General features: G+C 45.9%; 1 protein-coding gene across 3 annotated transcripts in view; it reads right to left on the bottom strand.

The window, feature by feature from the left end:
• The window catches only part of Mapre2 (microtubule associated protein RP/EB family member 2), a 148951-nt gene that overhangs the window by 94544 nt on the left and 37095 nt on the right, over positions 1–17312 (bottom strand). The window contains exon 1 of one of the 3 annotated variants that reach the window (XM_028887706.2): positions 1702–1957. The exons of the other annotated variants lie outside the window; for them this stretch is intronic. Coding sequence (XP_028743539.1) covers positions 1702–1820 — 119 coding nt within the window. The 5' untranslated portion in view covers positions 1821–1957. Of the gene's footprint in view, positions 1–1701; positions 1958–17312 lie in introns of those variants that run through there. 3 annotated transcript variants of the gene reach the window in all.

Raw genomic sequence — 17312 nt, 5'->3', positions numbered from 1 at the left:
CAACTAGGCAGCTTCCTCTGGCCCACATGGTCAAATGTGTACTCCATCCCAGAGTAGCAGCTACTGGCATGGCAGGGATTAAATCACTTAGGAAATAAGGACTTCAAATGTACTGCCTACAAGAACGGTTCACATAAGTGAGCTTTCAAAGCAACTTGATTTTGTTCATTTTTAAATTCTCTTTTTAGGCTCACGGAGGAGAAAGGTAGGAAAGAGACTTTCAATCAGAAGGATCCCCAAAAGACAAGTCCTAGAAGTGGAGGCTCAACCGTGGCTCACATTAAGAGAGTAACGATCACTTGAGATCTGTAAGGATGCTGTGCCAATTCTATTCATTGGAACCATAAGACATGAGACTTGGTGACCTCATGGGTACAGCCAAAATTAACTTCAAGTATTTATGTAACTGCCAGAGACGTAACAGGGCAAAGGGCTGCTTTTAACCCCCACCCCCCCACCCGAACTCCTTTTGAGGCAACAAATGGTGTCTCTGCTCCAAGAGAAAGGAAGTGGGGTGTCTTGGAGGAAGTGGGTGTCTTGGAGTCTACTTTCCGATGTGCACATAGAATCTGAACACAGACTATTCTGCCCATAGCACAATCTGAGCATTCAGATGGCAGGCTTACTTTTTTAAAAAGAGTTATTTCCTGTTGCTCACTGGCTGAGAGGATACATCCTACAGGTATGTGTGCTCTATTTTAAAGCAAAAGCATCGTTGGTGGTTATGAAGGTTACATGTAAAAATAACCACCTCAGTACAAAAGAACTTCAGAGGAAATACAACCTAAGCCATCCGTCTCCCTGTGTAAGCCTGGCCTTGGGCTGCCTAAGATCCAAGCTACATTCTGCATCACATTGTTATCCTTATCAAACAATGCAAACAATTTTAATGAGCTTATCTATGGGAACATATTGCCAGATATGTTAATGCAAAAAGGATGCCAACCACACAGGCAACTCATTAATCAAAATGCTCACAATACAACGACCGATAGCATTCTCATCCTCAAATTAGATCTCAGCAAAATATAAGGAATCACCTTTCTATTGTAAATAAGAAGGAAGGGCTCCTCCACCCATGCAGAGGCCATAAAACTCTTTAGAAAACGCGTAGGGGCGCCGGGTTTGGGTGGGTTTTTTTGTTGTTGTTTTTTGGGGCTTCTTTTTAACCCCTAGGTCTGAAACAGTCCACTCTCTTTCTAATCAGCCTAGGCTTCTATGGAGAGATTTTGGTGAATGTCTGACACTGTGACCTCTGCTGTCAATCCTTGCACCAATCAGCGTGCAGAATTCTTACAAAGCTCCATCAATCTGGCGGTTTAACATCACACACTGCAGCTTCATCTAGAGGATTCCATCTTTTCCTGCATGCTCCCCAGGTTAAGCGCAAGCGCGCTCCTCGCCATCCTCCCTTTCTCGCCATTCTCCCGTTTGTTTGCTCCTTTAGTGCCCGCCACCTAATGGTTCCTTTAAATGCTAAAAGGGAAGGAGGAGAGGAAGTGCAGAGCCTGTGTCCCTTCGGGGATGTGGGAAGATGGCATGCAGGGAAGAGATGGAGGGAGACCTCTTGCAGGCAACAAACCTATTCACCCGCGGAAGCCTCCATGCTCACCCCCACCGACACAGGACCCTGCAACCAAGCAATCCTGGCCTCCGCGTTACGTAACGGGACGGACCGTCCGCAGCCACCCGTGCCAGTACCTGTAGGACCGCTCCCCGCGCACTGTGTGCTTCCGGAAAGGAATGATGGTCCCGTTATCCTGGATGATGTCGTTGTTGTTCTCGCCATTTGGGGACAAGGTTTGGGTCGGCCCGGGCATTGGCGCTCTCCCGACAGAGGGAACACACGCGGAGGCTGGCTGGGGTGTAGGGCTGTGTCTCCCCACTGCTTGCTGCTCACTCTGCAGCCGCGCTCTGCTCCTGCTCCGCGCCCGGCCCCGCCCTCCAAAAGCCACGCCCTCAAAGGCCACGCCCTCCACGTCAGGGCGCCTGCAACAGCGGCAGCGGCTGGTCACGTGCCCACGGTCGCCATAGCAACCCGCTAACTCGTCGACTAGCCTAGGTTCACGCAGAGCGGCGCAGCGTGAGCGCCCCGGGCTGCAGGCTGCAGAGCAAGGGGCTGGCCGGCATCTGGCATGGACCCGCCCAGAGCCCGACTGAGAACCGGCTCTTCCTCTAGCCGCTTCCTCTCGGACCAAGCTGCCCTTGCAGCTGTACACACAAAAGGATTCATGCCCAGGCCTGGGGTAGCTCCAAGGCCCGGGACAGGAAACGTGGTCAGGTTGCAGGACAAACCCACAAAGACCTGGAGGCTAGCTTCTAGAAAAGGTGGGGGACTAAAAGGGTTAAGCTTTCCCGCGTCCCCTATTCTCCAAAGCAGCCGCCTCCTGCTTCAAAGAAGCAGAAAAATAAAACCTGTGGGGAAGCTATATCTTCCGAGACCATACTGTGAGGACGACCGTTGCAAATTAAATGACTCTGCAGAATAATTACCCAAGAGGGATTTATTTTTAAAAAATAATTTATGTAACCACCAATTTACAATATCACCATTAGAGAAGCCTTTTTTTTCCCTCTTTCCTTTTTAAAAGCAGGCTCCTGTTAGGTTCAGAGTGGTCTTGAACTTATGATCACCCTGTTCAAATACCAAAATTCTAGGATTATATAGGCCACAAAGCTCAGCTGTCGTCTAATTCTTTACTCTGATTGGTATCACTGATTCTCTGTCCTTTATTAACATGTGTATTAAATAAGTGACCACCTCATTTAATGTTTGGAAGCTCAACGCTCAGGCTGTTTTAGCAGTGCAATTCTTGCTTGCAAATAATTTGCCTGTAAGTCAGGAACCATTATCCCCAATTTAAAAATGAGTAAGCTAGAAGATCACACCGGAAGTGGTGAAGCCGGACTTGCAAATGACACGTTTTACCAGTGTGACCACCCACTAGTGATCTGTGATATTACAAACCTAGGTAAGAAGTGAGTATTTCAAGTACATGTCCAAAATATTATGAAAAGATGGCTGTGTACAGAATTGCAAGTACTATGCAAAGCCTGAGGATCCGCTAATAGACTCTAAACAGCCCTCACATGGGGCGGGTGCTTTCTCTTCCAGAGAGAAGAGGATCTAGATTCTCTACTCATTAGGAGCTCTCTCTGAACATCAGTAGGGTGGAAGAGGAAGCAAATTTGGGGGTGTAAAAGGCACCACGTGAATGAGGATATGGGGCAAAAGTCCTCGGCTACAGCCTTGACTCCACCACTGGCCACTCTGTGGCCTATCATCTTCCCCATTTTGTGATACAGATATTAATAACAAAAATTCTGTCATTCCTGAAAATTCAACAGCATGTGTCCCCAGTTATAAGTTATTTCTGTGTCAAGCTTCTGGGATTGGAATCAAATGTTCCACAGCACAGATGGTAATGATAATCTCAAGCAAGCCCCTCCCCATTTCCTTTCTATTTTATACTCTACTTTGGGCCAGTCATTTTAATAATTTTATTTTTCTGCTTATTCAGTTAGTTCCATGGGACAAAAACTGGTTCCTTCATGTGAATCCATTTTATGAAAATTTTCTCATACAATCAGGATCCAATGCTGACATAAGACTTACTAAGGAAAACGAAGAGATGTTTAAGTGTAAGAGGTATACCAGGCTTCATTCCCACCCAGCAGCTAGCTAAAGGGGCCTGGGCCTGAGACCGTGATGCGGCGATTTGATTCACACTTCCTCTTACTGTTTCTGTTACTCGACCCACTTGTTCATTTCTCTGCTGACTTCTTTCCTGCAGTCAGTCTCAGCTTTGAAGATCAAATCCTCTGTTTTCCCACTGTGCCCTCTCAATGGGGATTCTTTCACAGAGCTCACTCTGGCATGATTTTGTATTTAAATATGTTAGACATAATTGGTATTATGGTGAAGATTAATTTGGTCAGAATGTGAATGTACAGTTCATTACAACTTGCAGAGTCAACATTCCTACCCATCCACCCTGTCCAGTTGCTCAAGAGGGTGGAGACAATGGCCAACAATTTAGTTGGTAGGCTGAAAAGGGACGGACGGACGGACACACACACACACACACACACACACACACACACACACACACACACACACGGACTCTCAAGCTCTTGTAAATCTTCCTCTATGACCGCTCTGAGCCATGCTACTATTAAGGGACTCGGAGAGCTCCTGAGAGCAACCATTACCCTCTAAGATGCAGGGGTAACAGGGGTAATAATTTGAAAACATTAAACAGATGCCTTTTCATTCCTCTCGCATAAATCAGGTTCCCTGGCAGCTATTCTCCAAGTTAGCCTTGGGGGAAAGAGGAAGGCAAATTCCACTTTGTGGAGAAGATGATACATCATTGGGAACTACAGAAAGGGTGGAAAGAGGCAGAGAGAGCCCATCTTTTCAAGGCCCAATGTATGTAGGAATGAAGGCTAAAACAAACAGCAACTGGTCTCTCAGGTTGTCTCCTAGAAGAGACATCCAGGAGGCTGAAGGTACAGCCAAAATCTAGGGGGACTTTCTTTTGTCTCATTTCACATTGAAAAACCAGGAAATAGCTCTCCTTGAAAGAATGTCTCACTAATGCTTTCCATCCCCAAGGGAGGCGCAGCTTCTCCCAGTGAAGACCTCCTTGCTTGACAAGGTCCAGCCCTGTACCACAGTGAAGACCTCTTTCTCTAACAAGCTAGCCCCCATCACAGTGAGGACCCCTTTCCTAACAAGGTGTGGCCCATCACAGCTCCCACCACGGTGCAGTCTGATCAGTTGCTTGAGAAGGAAGGTCGAGGAGTTTCTGCCTGCCCTCTAGGAAATAAGCTGGAGGTCAGTGGAGGTCCACACTTCAGGGAGCTGAGATTAAGGCAAGGGTGTTATCTCAGCAGGTGCAGAGGGGCCTTAAAAGTTCCCAGGAACTCAAATAGCAGAGAGAGCCAGCTGGGAGAAAAGGGACACAGTGCCAGAGCCACCACATCTGTGGGTGCTCCTAAAGAGTTCAGCATAGAACACCAACAGAATGCCTGTGGGTGGCCCCAGACCAGAACACCTCAGCGGGGCTAGACATTGCAAATCCAAGGACTGGCATGGCGCCAGGAGTCCCACCCCACACACCTTCTGGCTTTCTAAAAGTCCTTCACGTCCGTTCAGTCCCTAGACCTCAGGGAAAGGGTAGAGGCTCTTAGAAATTGACTATTTGTCCAAGAGATGGAGCTCAAAGGTACCTAAACTGGAAGACACTGTAATATGGTGAGCTGGCAAGTTTAAAACTTTCTGGTTCGCCTGGTGGTGGTGGCGCGCGCCTTTGATCCCAGCACTCAGGAGGCAGAGCCAGGCAGATCTCTGTGAGTTCAAGGTCAGCCTGGTCTACAGAGCGAGATCCAGGACAGGCACCAAAACTACACAGAGAAACCTTGTCTGGAAACAAACAAACAAAAACAAAACAACAACAACAAAAACCAACAAAACCAAAACACTTTCTGGCTCCCTAGTTCCCAGCAGGCTAAGGAAAGTCATACAGGTGAAAGGGAGAAACAGATTAACTTAAGTGTCTACGTGCATCTGACCGCGGATAACGGATGTGTTGTGTATCCAGAGGGCTACCTAAAACTGTGCAGACCACAGTCCTGTGGCTCCAGGTGCCCACAGGGGCAAAACACTCCTCTCACCAAGCAGTTGGGGACTCTGGCAGCCGTGGGGGCGGGGCTTGTCTTGGCCACTCACTGCCATGTAATTTTGACAACTCGTTTCACATCTTTAAGATCTTGTTCCCTGGTCTATAAAGCAGCTGTAATAATGCTGGTTTCACAGTGTTGCTGCAGGGTTAAATTACAGAACCCACTGAAAGCATCTGATGTGGACACAGGCAAAAAAAAAAAAAAAACTCAGGCTCTGCCCTCAAGACTCTTCCAGGGCTGAGGGTAATGAGCAGGTACAATGTAGTTACAGTACAAGGGCTAAGATCAGCACCAAACTCCCCGTGGGACTGGGAGGGAGGGTCTGAGTTCTCTGGGCAGCTGTCTACCATGCGTGATAACAATAGTAACCTGTTTTGATCACTTCCCACGCGGCACTTCCCTTAGGGAAGGTCCCTCCACTGCCTCGTTCACTGTGCTGCTAGAGCGGAGCCTGGCAGGCAGTAGGCACTAATTGAACGTAATCATTCATTTGTTCAATGAATGTTTTAGGGGAGGAACAATTTGTTAGCGATTGGATAGCCCAGTTTCTTGCCCATCAGCGGAGATGCTTATCCAGGAGACAGTGCTGGCATTAGAAAGAGGATTGGAGGGGGAGGAAGGCCGGGGCAGAAAGGCTTTTGACAGAGGCAGGAAAGGGTGCACTCTCTGCAGGACACTGCAGACTGCTTTGTATGAAGGAAAGCCGAGTGCACAGTGGCAGAGGCCAACAGGAAGAGAGTCTTAGGGCCCTGCTGAAGAGCTCGGCTTGAATCTGAAGTGATCTGCAAGCAGGAAGTACAGTAAGGGTGAAATTTGCGTACCAAATTGTGATGATGATGATAGCAGTATGCTGCTGTATTGAAGAAGATTAAAACCAGCCCCCAAACCTAAAACAAACAAAACCAAAACAATAAAGATTTAAACCAACAGATCAAAGGATTATAGAAGCAAGCATGCATTTGAAAATTCAAAGAATATAAATGTTGGATTTGGTAGATAACTGGATATGGGCCAGGCGATGGGAATGAGTCGAAGGTAGGAGGTAGTGAAGGAAACAGAAACATCTCAGATAGGTCCCAAGTTTGTGGCTTGGTGACTAAGATAATAATATCATTCAGCAAGCTTAGGAATACAGATTAAATTGTTCTTTTGGGAGAAAGTCATAGAGAAAACCCTATAGGATATGCTATTAGCAGTCAGTTCGTGCTCTGCGCCTTCAATATTTGTTGAATGTGGGTGGGTCTCAATCTTATCAGCTGCATTTGATGTGGATACCCACTAATTTGTGGATAATTGTCTCCAAAGTCATTGATGAAGCTGCAGCCCTCTCACTTACTCAGCAAGATAAGACCCTTTGGAATTCTTTAAAGGCTGAGTGATAAGAAGAGAAAGGTGCAAAAGGAAGGAGTTTGCCTAGGGCTGCACATCCTAGGAGAGTGCCTCGTGGACTTCACATGCAGGGAGAGGTCTCTAGGGTCAAATGTCACAGAAAGTTTGCATAAGATAAGAACTGAGACAGAAGTATTTACTCCATTCGATAAGCTGCTCTCAAGATATTTTTAAAGGGTAGATTTCAGACCAGACCCATCAATGATTGCTGAAGAAAAGAAAGACATCTTTCAAGAAGGAGGAAAAGCTGCAATTCTTGCAGAAAACATGAGTTTTCCAATTAAACCAAGAAATTAAGGGAAAGAAAAAGATATTATGTACATATACTCAGGAGCAGCTAATGGGACTCAGTAAGCATTTGCCTTAAAATGCCCCTTGCAATCTTGGAAGGGACCAATGTAGTAATTAATCAGTATGCCTTATATGCCACTCACAGGTAGACTGATACTCCTCCCAAACTCTAATGGAGTCAGTCTCCACACACACAAAAAGCTAAAACAACAAACAAAAATTGAGGTATTTAAAATGTATGTTTGGCAAGCAGGGCTTCTCAGGCAGACCCGGAGGCCAGAGAAGCAGAGGCAGGATAATAATAGCCAAAGGGGAAAAACACCATCAGGTTTCGTCAACCAGACCCACGCAAACATGACTGGATAGGACACCAAGCTAGGAGTTCTCCTAGGACAGGAACATCAGCAATTGCACATTGGCAGAAACATTCTCTCTCTCCTCTTCTGGCCTCTCTCTGCATTGCCTTAGATTTGAGAAACAGCAACAATAACAACAAAAATCCAAAATATAGCATAACCTGACGGATGAACCAGGACTGGATATGAACCTGATTCACCTTCTCATCATCAAGCCTTTTCTAGGCTTTTCTGTGTTTATGGATGCTGCTCTTCATCACTGTCAAAGGCATTCACAGCTGTTGGCCACCTCTGGTGGGGGCTTCTTGGCATCATTATTAACCTCCAAATCCAGATGAGAGATTCCACTTGACAGTCACCTCTGCTGCCCTGAGAAGGCCATTTCTCACATGCATGTATGCTATTATATTTTCAAATGGGAAATGGGAGGTTCTGTTTACCAATGACTTCAAATATGCTACGTACCCCACATTACATCAGTGAATAAGTGTATGGTCTGCTGGCCAGCGGTGCTGTCCCAGAAATCACATCGGTGATATAGAAGTGAATTTAGATTTGATTAGTGTTTTTCCTGGGCCTGATAAGAATTTTGTGATACATGCATGCCTCCTGGTTTTAGATAATATAATTTATTTAATAAAAGTTGGTAAATGTTTTCTCCCAGGTTCAGAAAGACCTCTTCAGAGCCAGCCTACATGAGTTTGTTCACCCAGAACTGGCATTGTTTGTTTGTTTGTTTGTTTGAGACAGATTCTCACTGTGTAGCTCTGGTTGTCCTGGAACTCACTATGTAGATCAGGCTGGCCTTGAACTCACAGAGATCTGCCTGCCTCAGCCTCACAAGTGCTGGAGTGCCTTTTTAAAAGACCAAAACAAATTACTAACCTCTTTCTCTGACCAAACTCATGTCCTCTGGAAGAACAGCAAGAACTCTTAACTGCAGAGTAATCTCTTCAGCCCCCAGTACCGACTTTTGAGATTATTGGTCTTTGCATGTAATTTATTAGCCAAGCTGATAGCTTAGAGGATGTATCCAGAAGGCGGGGTTTTGCAGGTCTCCTTCCAGTGTGCCAGCAAAATAGCAAGATTTGCATGATGTTAAAATATAGATTATTCCATCATATTCAGTAAGAGTTCTGTGTTGAGCCTTATCTAATTTACTCTTTCTTAAATTTTTACAAGCTTAGGTTTAGGTTTTTTTTGGAATAACTTCCAGAACATGATGTGGATACAATTTTCAAACGCTTGCAGAACATTACGATTTTTGCAGTCATTCAATCAAATCTGCAATGTCAGGTTCCAGTCCATTAAATAAAATGCGTTTTTGAACTATAGCATCTGGTTAAATCTCAGAGTGTTAAACACATTTTCCAGAGAAATACAGAGTAATAAACATAGTGAAAAATTTATTATCACAGGAATAGAGAAAACCAAGCAACCTCACTTGCAGACACCAAGGAAGGCCCACGGTGATGGCAGTGTTTGTCTTAGGGCTTAACCTCTCTTTGGTGAGTGTTTATTGAGCACTTACTATGTGCTAGGCTAACTTAGGCATTGGAGAAACAAATATACAGACAAAATCCCTTGCCCTCATGAACCTACACCTATGTAGAAGAGTGTGCATTTGGTGGGGTAAATAGAGATAATAAACAAGTGTGTCAGATGGTGGTAAATGCTACAGAAAAAAAAATAAAGCTAAGAGAAAGGGTACAGAAAAAAAAAGATGCTGTGGTGATACATTATGTACCCTAACAAATTTGACTGAAGATCAGAGGACAGAGCCAGCCACCAGATTAAACATATAAGCCAGGCAATGGTGGCACACACCTTTAATCCTAGCACTCAGGAGACAGAGATCCATCTGGATCTCTGTGAGTTCAAAGCCACCCTGGACTACATGAGATTGATTCAGTGTAGGAGAGAAACAGAGCCAGGCAGTGGTGGCACACACGTTTAATCCCAGTACTTGGGAGTCACATGCCTTTAATCCCAACACTAGGAAAGCTGTGACAGGAAATTATATGGGTGGGCAGAGAATGGTATATAAGGCGTGAGGAGACAGAAACTAAAGTATTTTGACTGAGGAAAGCTTTTCAGGCTGAGGAGTCCTAGAGGTAAGAGGTGGCTTGTTCCTTTGTCTCTCTGATCTTTCAGCATTCACCCCAATACCAGGCTCCGGGGTTTTTTGTTTTTTATAAAAAGACCATTTAGCATTTAATGTTCCAGGAAGCTATAATTTTAAACGGACTGGTCAGGGCAGGCGTTGCTGTAATGATGATACTTATCCTGTGATTCGGAAGTGAGGAAGATGGTGTAGACCACAGCTGGTGCAAAGGCCCTGAGGTGGGGGATGACTTAAGGGGCAGGGGGAGGATCAGGTGTGTCTGTAGCAGAGGGGGTAGAGGGGGTGGGGCTGCATGTGTGTTGCAGAGAGCAGGGAGGGCAGCTGCTGGAAATGAGGTCAGGAAGACCACAGAGAGGCCAGAATGTGCAGGGCTTTGGAAATTCATTGTAAAAGTCTTTGGCTGAAAGCCAACGTTAGAGACCGCTCATGTGTCGTTGTGTTAGCCGTGCGGGCACACACGTGGAATACTCCCTAATTACAGTCGGAACAGCACCTAATATTTCAGGGCTTTTTATGGCCCCAATGTTAGGCTTTACAATGTGTCAGTAGTTTCATCCTCAAAGAAATGTCAAAGAAAGGAACTATTTTATGTCCCATTTGTCAAGGAGGTAACCAGCTAGATGACTTGGCAAGATCAACCACCAGAATGTGGCAGAGCTGGGCATGAACGTGCCTGTCATACGTCAAAGAGTCATCCTCGGCTTGCTCAGCTCACCTTTCCCTGGGGTCTGCTTAATCTGAGAAGAGGAATGCAGCATGCAGAATCCAGGTTAGCGGGGTGGGGGTGGGGTGGGGGGCAGTTTGGGGAGTTGGGGGGAGTGAAGGGGATGGAGGGGGGACGTGAAGGGGGGGGATGCCTGCAGAAGGTCGGAGACAGCTTAGTAGCAAAGGAATGCAGAAAACAAGGAATGTAAAGTGAGGGCCAGGTCGAGAGGTAGAGAGACCTGAGGTCAGAGGCTGAGCAGGAGACCAACGTTCATGGTAATGAGGGATTGGCAGAAAGGAGGACAGAAATAAGTTATGGCTGAGAGAAAAAGGGGCTAAGGGGTAAGGAGAAGAAGTACTAGGATTTGGGGTTACCAGTCTCTATGACTGAGAGAGAAACAGAAAGAATTTTCTACCCTGATTTATTGTGATCAATGACTTTATTTCTGTGTAAGCCTCAACTAGCAGTGTCCATTTCTTGGATGCCTTCTGGAAGGAGAGGAGACCGCAGGCACTTTTTGGTATTTGTGTTCGAAGCTAAAATCTGTTTTCATTTTCACTATGCCAAGATGCTGTAATTCACCCATCCAGCTCTAGACATGGCTATTTGAATGCGTTCCCTAAAATGTGCCTGTGTCTGAATTTATGAAATTCCTTTATTTCCTCCTTATTTCCATGTTAAAACAGGAACATATCTCCATGAAGTGACTGGACAGGACATCGTAAAAGTGGTAGGAGGCATGTAGGGCTCAGTCCAATAGGGAGGGAAATGAAGAGACTCTAAGCACCACTAACAAATCAATAACCTTCCAGAAGATTCCAAGGCTTTCAAGAGAAGATTTCCTCAGGGGTTCTCAAATGTCAGCCAACCCATTGAGCTTTATTTGCTGAATCTGATCCTGCAAAATTGAAACCAAGCAAAGAGACTCCTTAATGCAATCACGAAGCTGGGAGACGTGGGGAACAGCCGCTCTATCAGGTACCAGTCTCTAGACTTCCAGAGCCACTCAGAGCCCAGGGCATGAGACCAGAGGCAGGAGGAGGGAAGGGCTTCATGAGCCCGGGGCTCCACTGCCAAGCCTGACGTCGGGGTGCCTCCCTTAGAGTGTGTCAAGGGAACAAGGGGCCGGCAGCTGGAATCACAAGTAATGGGAGAGGAATCCCCCAGTTTCTGACCTCATCCACATAAAATCTGTAAAAAGAAAATTAAAGCATCTTACTTCATTATGGGGGGGGAGGGAAGGAATGCAACTGGAAATTATGAAGTAAGACTAAATTTCTACCAGAAATGTTTTAATTAGTGTTCATAGCTTGTTTCATCAGAGATGGCTTTAATTAGATCTTAGAGTACTCGGTGTCTTCACGCGTTCATCTGCATTGACTCAGCATCTACAGAATACAAACATGAATTGTAAGCATGGATGTGAGGGGTCTAATCACAGAGGGTAGCACACAAAAACAGCCGGCCACCTTCAAGAAGCTTCCATCTAATTTTTATCTAAAGGAGTCAGACCTAGAACCCTGAAGGAATCTCAGGACTTTAATTAAAAAAGAATTGTTTTCTTCTGTGTTTGGTCTGTATGTGTGTCTGCACATCATCTGCAGGCCTGGTACCCGAGCAGGTCAAAGAGGGTGCCAGATTCCCTGGAGCTGGAGTTACAGATGGTTGTGAGCTGCCAGGTGGGTGCTGGGAACAGAGCCCAGGTCCTCTGGAAGGGCGGCCAGTGCTCTTTACCACTGAGCCATCTCTCCAGCCCAGAATCTCAGTCTTACTCAGTCTTAACCACTTACAGGGAGACACAGTGAATCATCAGTCAGCTGACAGATCTACAATCAGTTCTCGGGATTAACTCTGTTACTCAGCCATCTTCTCAATGCCCTCCAGGCCAAATTCCAGCCTGTTCCGAGTCCTCCCATCAGTGTTGAAGGGCACGAAAGAGTCATCACCCATGGGAAACGGGCCTGGGTGCAGAGAGCACCCAGTGAATATTATTATTCCACACTTCTGTGGAATAAATAACTCTTCAAATCTGCTTGTAGCAGGCTTTCTCTTTGGGCCGCCAGCCCCCAAATTATGACACGGAGACTTATTAGGAATGAATGCTCGGCCTTAGTTTAAACTTGTCTCTGGTTAGCTTTTTAAACCTAAGTTTCTTTTCATCTGTGTTTTGCCTCAGGGCTTTTTACCTTTCTTTCATTCTGTATGTCCTCCTTTCTGCTTCTTCTGTGTCTGGCTGGCCCCTGGGCATCTCCCTTTCTTTCTCCCTCCTTCTCTCTCTCTCTCTTACACACACACACACACACACACACACACACACACACACACACACACATTCTCTTTGGCGCCTAGATTCCCCCTCCTACTTATTCTCTCTGCCCTCCAGCCCCACCTCTCTCTCTACTGCCTAGTTATTGGCTGGTCAGCTTTTCAGTAGACCAATCCGGTGTCTTAGGCAGGCAAAGCAACACATCTTTACATTGTTAAACAAATGCATCATAAAGAAATGTAACACATCTTTGGCTAGTTCAAGTAATATACCACAACATCTGGTGGTTTAGCAGAGCTTGGCTATCAGGGTGGGTTCAGTGATAGACCTATGATCCAACATGTATAGAGCTGCAGTGTGTGTGTGTGTGTGTGTGTGTGTGTGTGTGTGTGTGTGTGTTATTCCTTATTAAAGACAGCACTGTAGAATTAAGAAAACATTGTAAATGATATCTCTCATATTTCTGATAGAAAGAATAGTGAAGTAGAGAAAATTCATGGTTGGCTTTCAGATTTGCATTTGAATCTAGGTGCTGGTGCTTACAAGTTACACAACCCTGGCCAAACTATTTAACTTCTCTTAGCTTTAGCATCTTCATTCATAAAATAAGACTTCTAATGAGGCAACATATTGACATATAAGTTTAGGTTCTACTTTGTCCCCTGTGGTCATAATTATTGTTTTTTGCCACTCATTTCCTCAAAAAATTGGACTTATTTCTCATCTCCTTGAATCTGGGAGGACCTTACACAATTTTGATTAACAGAGTTTTGAGATATAGTTCCAACCTATACTTGGTTTAGACCAAGACCTGGTGGTAGCTTTGGCTTCGGTGTCCTGAAGACATGGAGGAAGGAAGGGGGAGTACCAGGGATCCAAAGATGTGACTGAAGAAGCTCATCTTCAAGGCTAATCTACAGGGACACATGGCTCAGAGACACTCACCTAGCTGTGACCTTCATTAATATCTGATTCGTGAACCACGAGAATAACAAAATGGTTATTTCAAGTCAGCGAGTCTTGAGGTGTTCTCTTATGCAGCGCTATCCTGCTGGTTCTCTACTGTAGGACAACTACTCAGCCATGCTTCTACTGGTCCAAGAGAGAACCAGCACTTTGCTGTTGCCCTAAATCTTGACATGACCTGGGCTTAGTCAGGAGGCTGTCATGGTTCCTCACAGAGGAATTTCTGTAGTCAAAAGATAACTGACTTCTGAAGCCAGCTAAGGTTTCCTCAGTCTTGTGACTGGTGAGGAGGGATGTCTTTTTGTTAGGAATTTAGCTGTAGCCATGGTTAGAACACCTAGACAAGGCCTTTCTACAAGGTGTGGACTTCCTCACAGCGCAGCAGCTGAGGTCCAAGTGATAAAGAACAGGCAGAATGGCACTCTAGACACCACAGCACATCATTCCGACGAGCTGCTCCGGGCAGCCAGAAAGGTGTACTTGGATCTAAGAGGAAGGTCCTAGACACCCTCAGTTCTCAGGAGGAATGCCATTCCCACACTGTAAGAAAAGCATGTGTTGAAGGAGACTCTGGTGGCCATCTACGGAAAGAGCATTCCGCTATCCCCCACACACACTGACTTTTAAAGCAGAAATATCAAAGGAGAAAAGAAATCAGCCCTCAAGGGGGGATTGAGTTCTGAGTCTGATGGATAAGCTCAAACCAGACAGAATAACACGCAGAAGACAACGTTGTCAGCCTCAAGAGTCCAACTTTCAAACATGCAAAGCTTAAAATCGTTAACATTCTTAGACCTGAAAGTTCCCAGCACGAGCCACAGGGCTCGTGACTGGCTGGAGACTGCCAAGGGTGGTATGTGTCACCAAGGAGGAAGCCTGCTCTGCCTCTCCCTCTCTCCAGCCACACCTCACAGCTTTGGAATCCAAGACCAGAGAGAAACTGTTTTCTGCTTACATCTGAATGCCAGAGACCTGGGAGGTTGCTGAGTCACATAAGCACGGAGGGGTGGGGGGGACAAGAGGGCCCAGGTTCAGGTGAAGGGCTGCTGCGGGCAACACCAGCTTTTCTACAGCGTTGCCAAATACTCCGGTGGCAGGGACTGGAAAGTCAGCAGAAGACAGGCCTCTGCTGGCTGTGTGCATCCTCCGAGGGAGGAGCCCGTCACAACAGCACCGGGAAAGTCCAGGCTCCCTCTGGCTTTGCAGAGGCACCTTGTAGAAAACATGGACCCATGCTCCTGCAGTTGTGCTCCTAACCATCTCCTCCCACTGACGAAGACAGCGGAGAAGCATGAATTAGCTCAGCAACACTGGTTTTCCCCCCGCACTTAACAAGGATGCTTCTCCCCTTGGCCATTTCCAGGCTACTCCGCACCCCCTCCTCCTGCAGCTCGAGAGTCCTTCTGCCTCACCTCTACCTTCCCTCCCTCCTTCTTAAGACCTCTCCAGGGGTCTCCTGTCACTTCAAGATAAACTTTCCAAGTCTTACCTCAGTACTTTTGGCCCTAAGCAACCTACCTTAGAATTCACTCCTCCTGCCCAACTACATCGGATGAGAGTGACATCACGTTTGGTGGCCTTTGACTGGGAAGCATTGGATCTCCTTCCGGGTATCAGCACTAGCAAAGGCTCCTGTATTTGAATCTTTCATGACTGCTTGGGTAGAAATTGTTCTTCATTTCTCTAGTGGGCCCTGTCTGCTGAGTACCATTTGGAAAGGACTTTAGCTGCTTTCTGAAGAAGCAAGGGAGACGACACAGGAAATTAGTCAAATGAATCAGAATGATGTGTGCGTCATCATGGTGGCGCACGCCTTTAATGCCAGCAGTCAGGAGGCAGAGGCAGGCGGATCTCTGTGAGGTTGAGGCCAGTCTGGTCTACAGAGTTAGTTCAAGGACAGCCAGGGCTATTACACAGAGAAACCCTGTATCTAAAAACAAAACAAAACAAAACAAAACAAATGATGTCCACACAACAGTATATCAGTTATTTCCTCCTGAGAGAGGAAGAAAGAGCCGGGACGGTTCAGCCACCACAGCCTCATCTTTACAACTACTTTGTCTGTAAGCAGATTACATCATTAAAGGCAGACTCACAATGTTTCCAGCAGCCTAAAACAGCTTTAAAATGCATAGGGAACTATTGGTTGGGAGACACTAGGACTCAAAACATTGCTATTTCCTGCTGATGGCTAGACCACTTAAAGTTCCACAGAGAGCAAACGCCAGGGCTAGATGACAAGTTAAACCAAACCAAACAAAACAACCAAGTTCTTTGGCTGATGACTTTGGGCAGAACCAGCGGCATTCAGCGGCCTCACATTCCACATGCAAAGCGCTCCACTCCGGAGAAGCAAGCCCCTGCAGAGCAGGCTCCTCCCACAGTCACATCCCTTGAAAACCGTCCCTGAAGTTTGGACACGGTGCTGTGGAGTGCAGCCAACTGACTTCACAGCGGTTATGAAACAGCTGCAGATCTGTACTTATGTCATGCCCTGTGCAAATACCCCACAAAGGACACATTCCTATCAAGAGAAGGAACATGGCTTGGCTAGCGGCACCAAGGTGTGAAGCCGAGTGAGCTAATAAGATAGAAAAGCAATTTCCTGGTGTCCCTAAGACTCACCATTTTTCTTTTGATTTTTCCCTTCTCTTCTTACAAGCAAAGGAACCATTTATTTCCATCCTTTAATTTTATCCCACAGTCATTTATAACATGAAAAAAAAGACCTAACAAGGAACCAAGCCCAAGAATCAGTCATGGCCAAGGTTGGAAGCACACCTCTGTGATCTCAGGGAAGCCGAAGAAGAGGGCTCTCCTAAGTTCTAGGCTAGCCTGTGCTACAGGGAGACAGGGTCCTATCCCAAATCACAAGTCAAATCAGTGAAAAGTATATGACTGAGTGCTAGACGCTGCCAGCCTAAAGCACCAAAGCTTTGTTATTTGAAGATTTGGACCAAACAGGATGCTTTAGCTGGGCATGGCAGTACTCTCCTGTAATCCTAGCATTCCAAAGAGTTAGGCAGGAGAGATGTGAAGTCAAGGCCAGCCTGGGCTACATAATGAGACTGTCTCCAAAAGAAAAATACATTATTTAACCTAATCTTTTTTATGGCCTACAGTGGATCTTTGGTATGATATGAATAGTATGATATGTAGTAGTGTAATATGTAACACAAGTAAGACACACTTGGGTTATCATAGTTCTATAACAAATATTTAACCATGTTACAAATATTACCTAACAAAATCACTATCATTTCTATTTTTATTACACATGTATGTGTGTGTGGGTGTGTGTGTGCGCAGGTGTGCACATGTATATGTTGTATATTGTGTGTCTGCTTTATTGTATGTGCACTGTGAGTCCAGCACCCAGGAAGGCTAGAGAGGGCATCAGATTTCATGGAACTGAAATTGTAATCTGCGACCTGACGTGGGTTGTAGGAACTGAATTCCAGTCCTCTGCCAGAGCAGCGAGTGTTCTTAATCCTCAGGCTTCTCCCCAGCCCTGGGCTCTTCTTA

This window comes from Peromyscus leucopus, chromosome 19 (genome assembly GCF_004664715.2).
Source record: "Peromyscus leucopus breed LL Stock chromosome 19, UCI_PerLeu_2.1, whole genome shotgun sequence".
NCBI lineage: Eukaryota > Metazoa > Chordata > Mammalia > Rodentia > Cricetidae > Peromyscus > Peromyscus leucopus.
The sequence above is the reverse complement of the archived record's forward strand: the minus strand, read 5'-3'. Positions and strand labels throughout refer to the sequence as shown.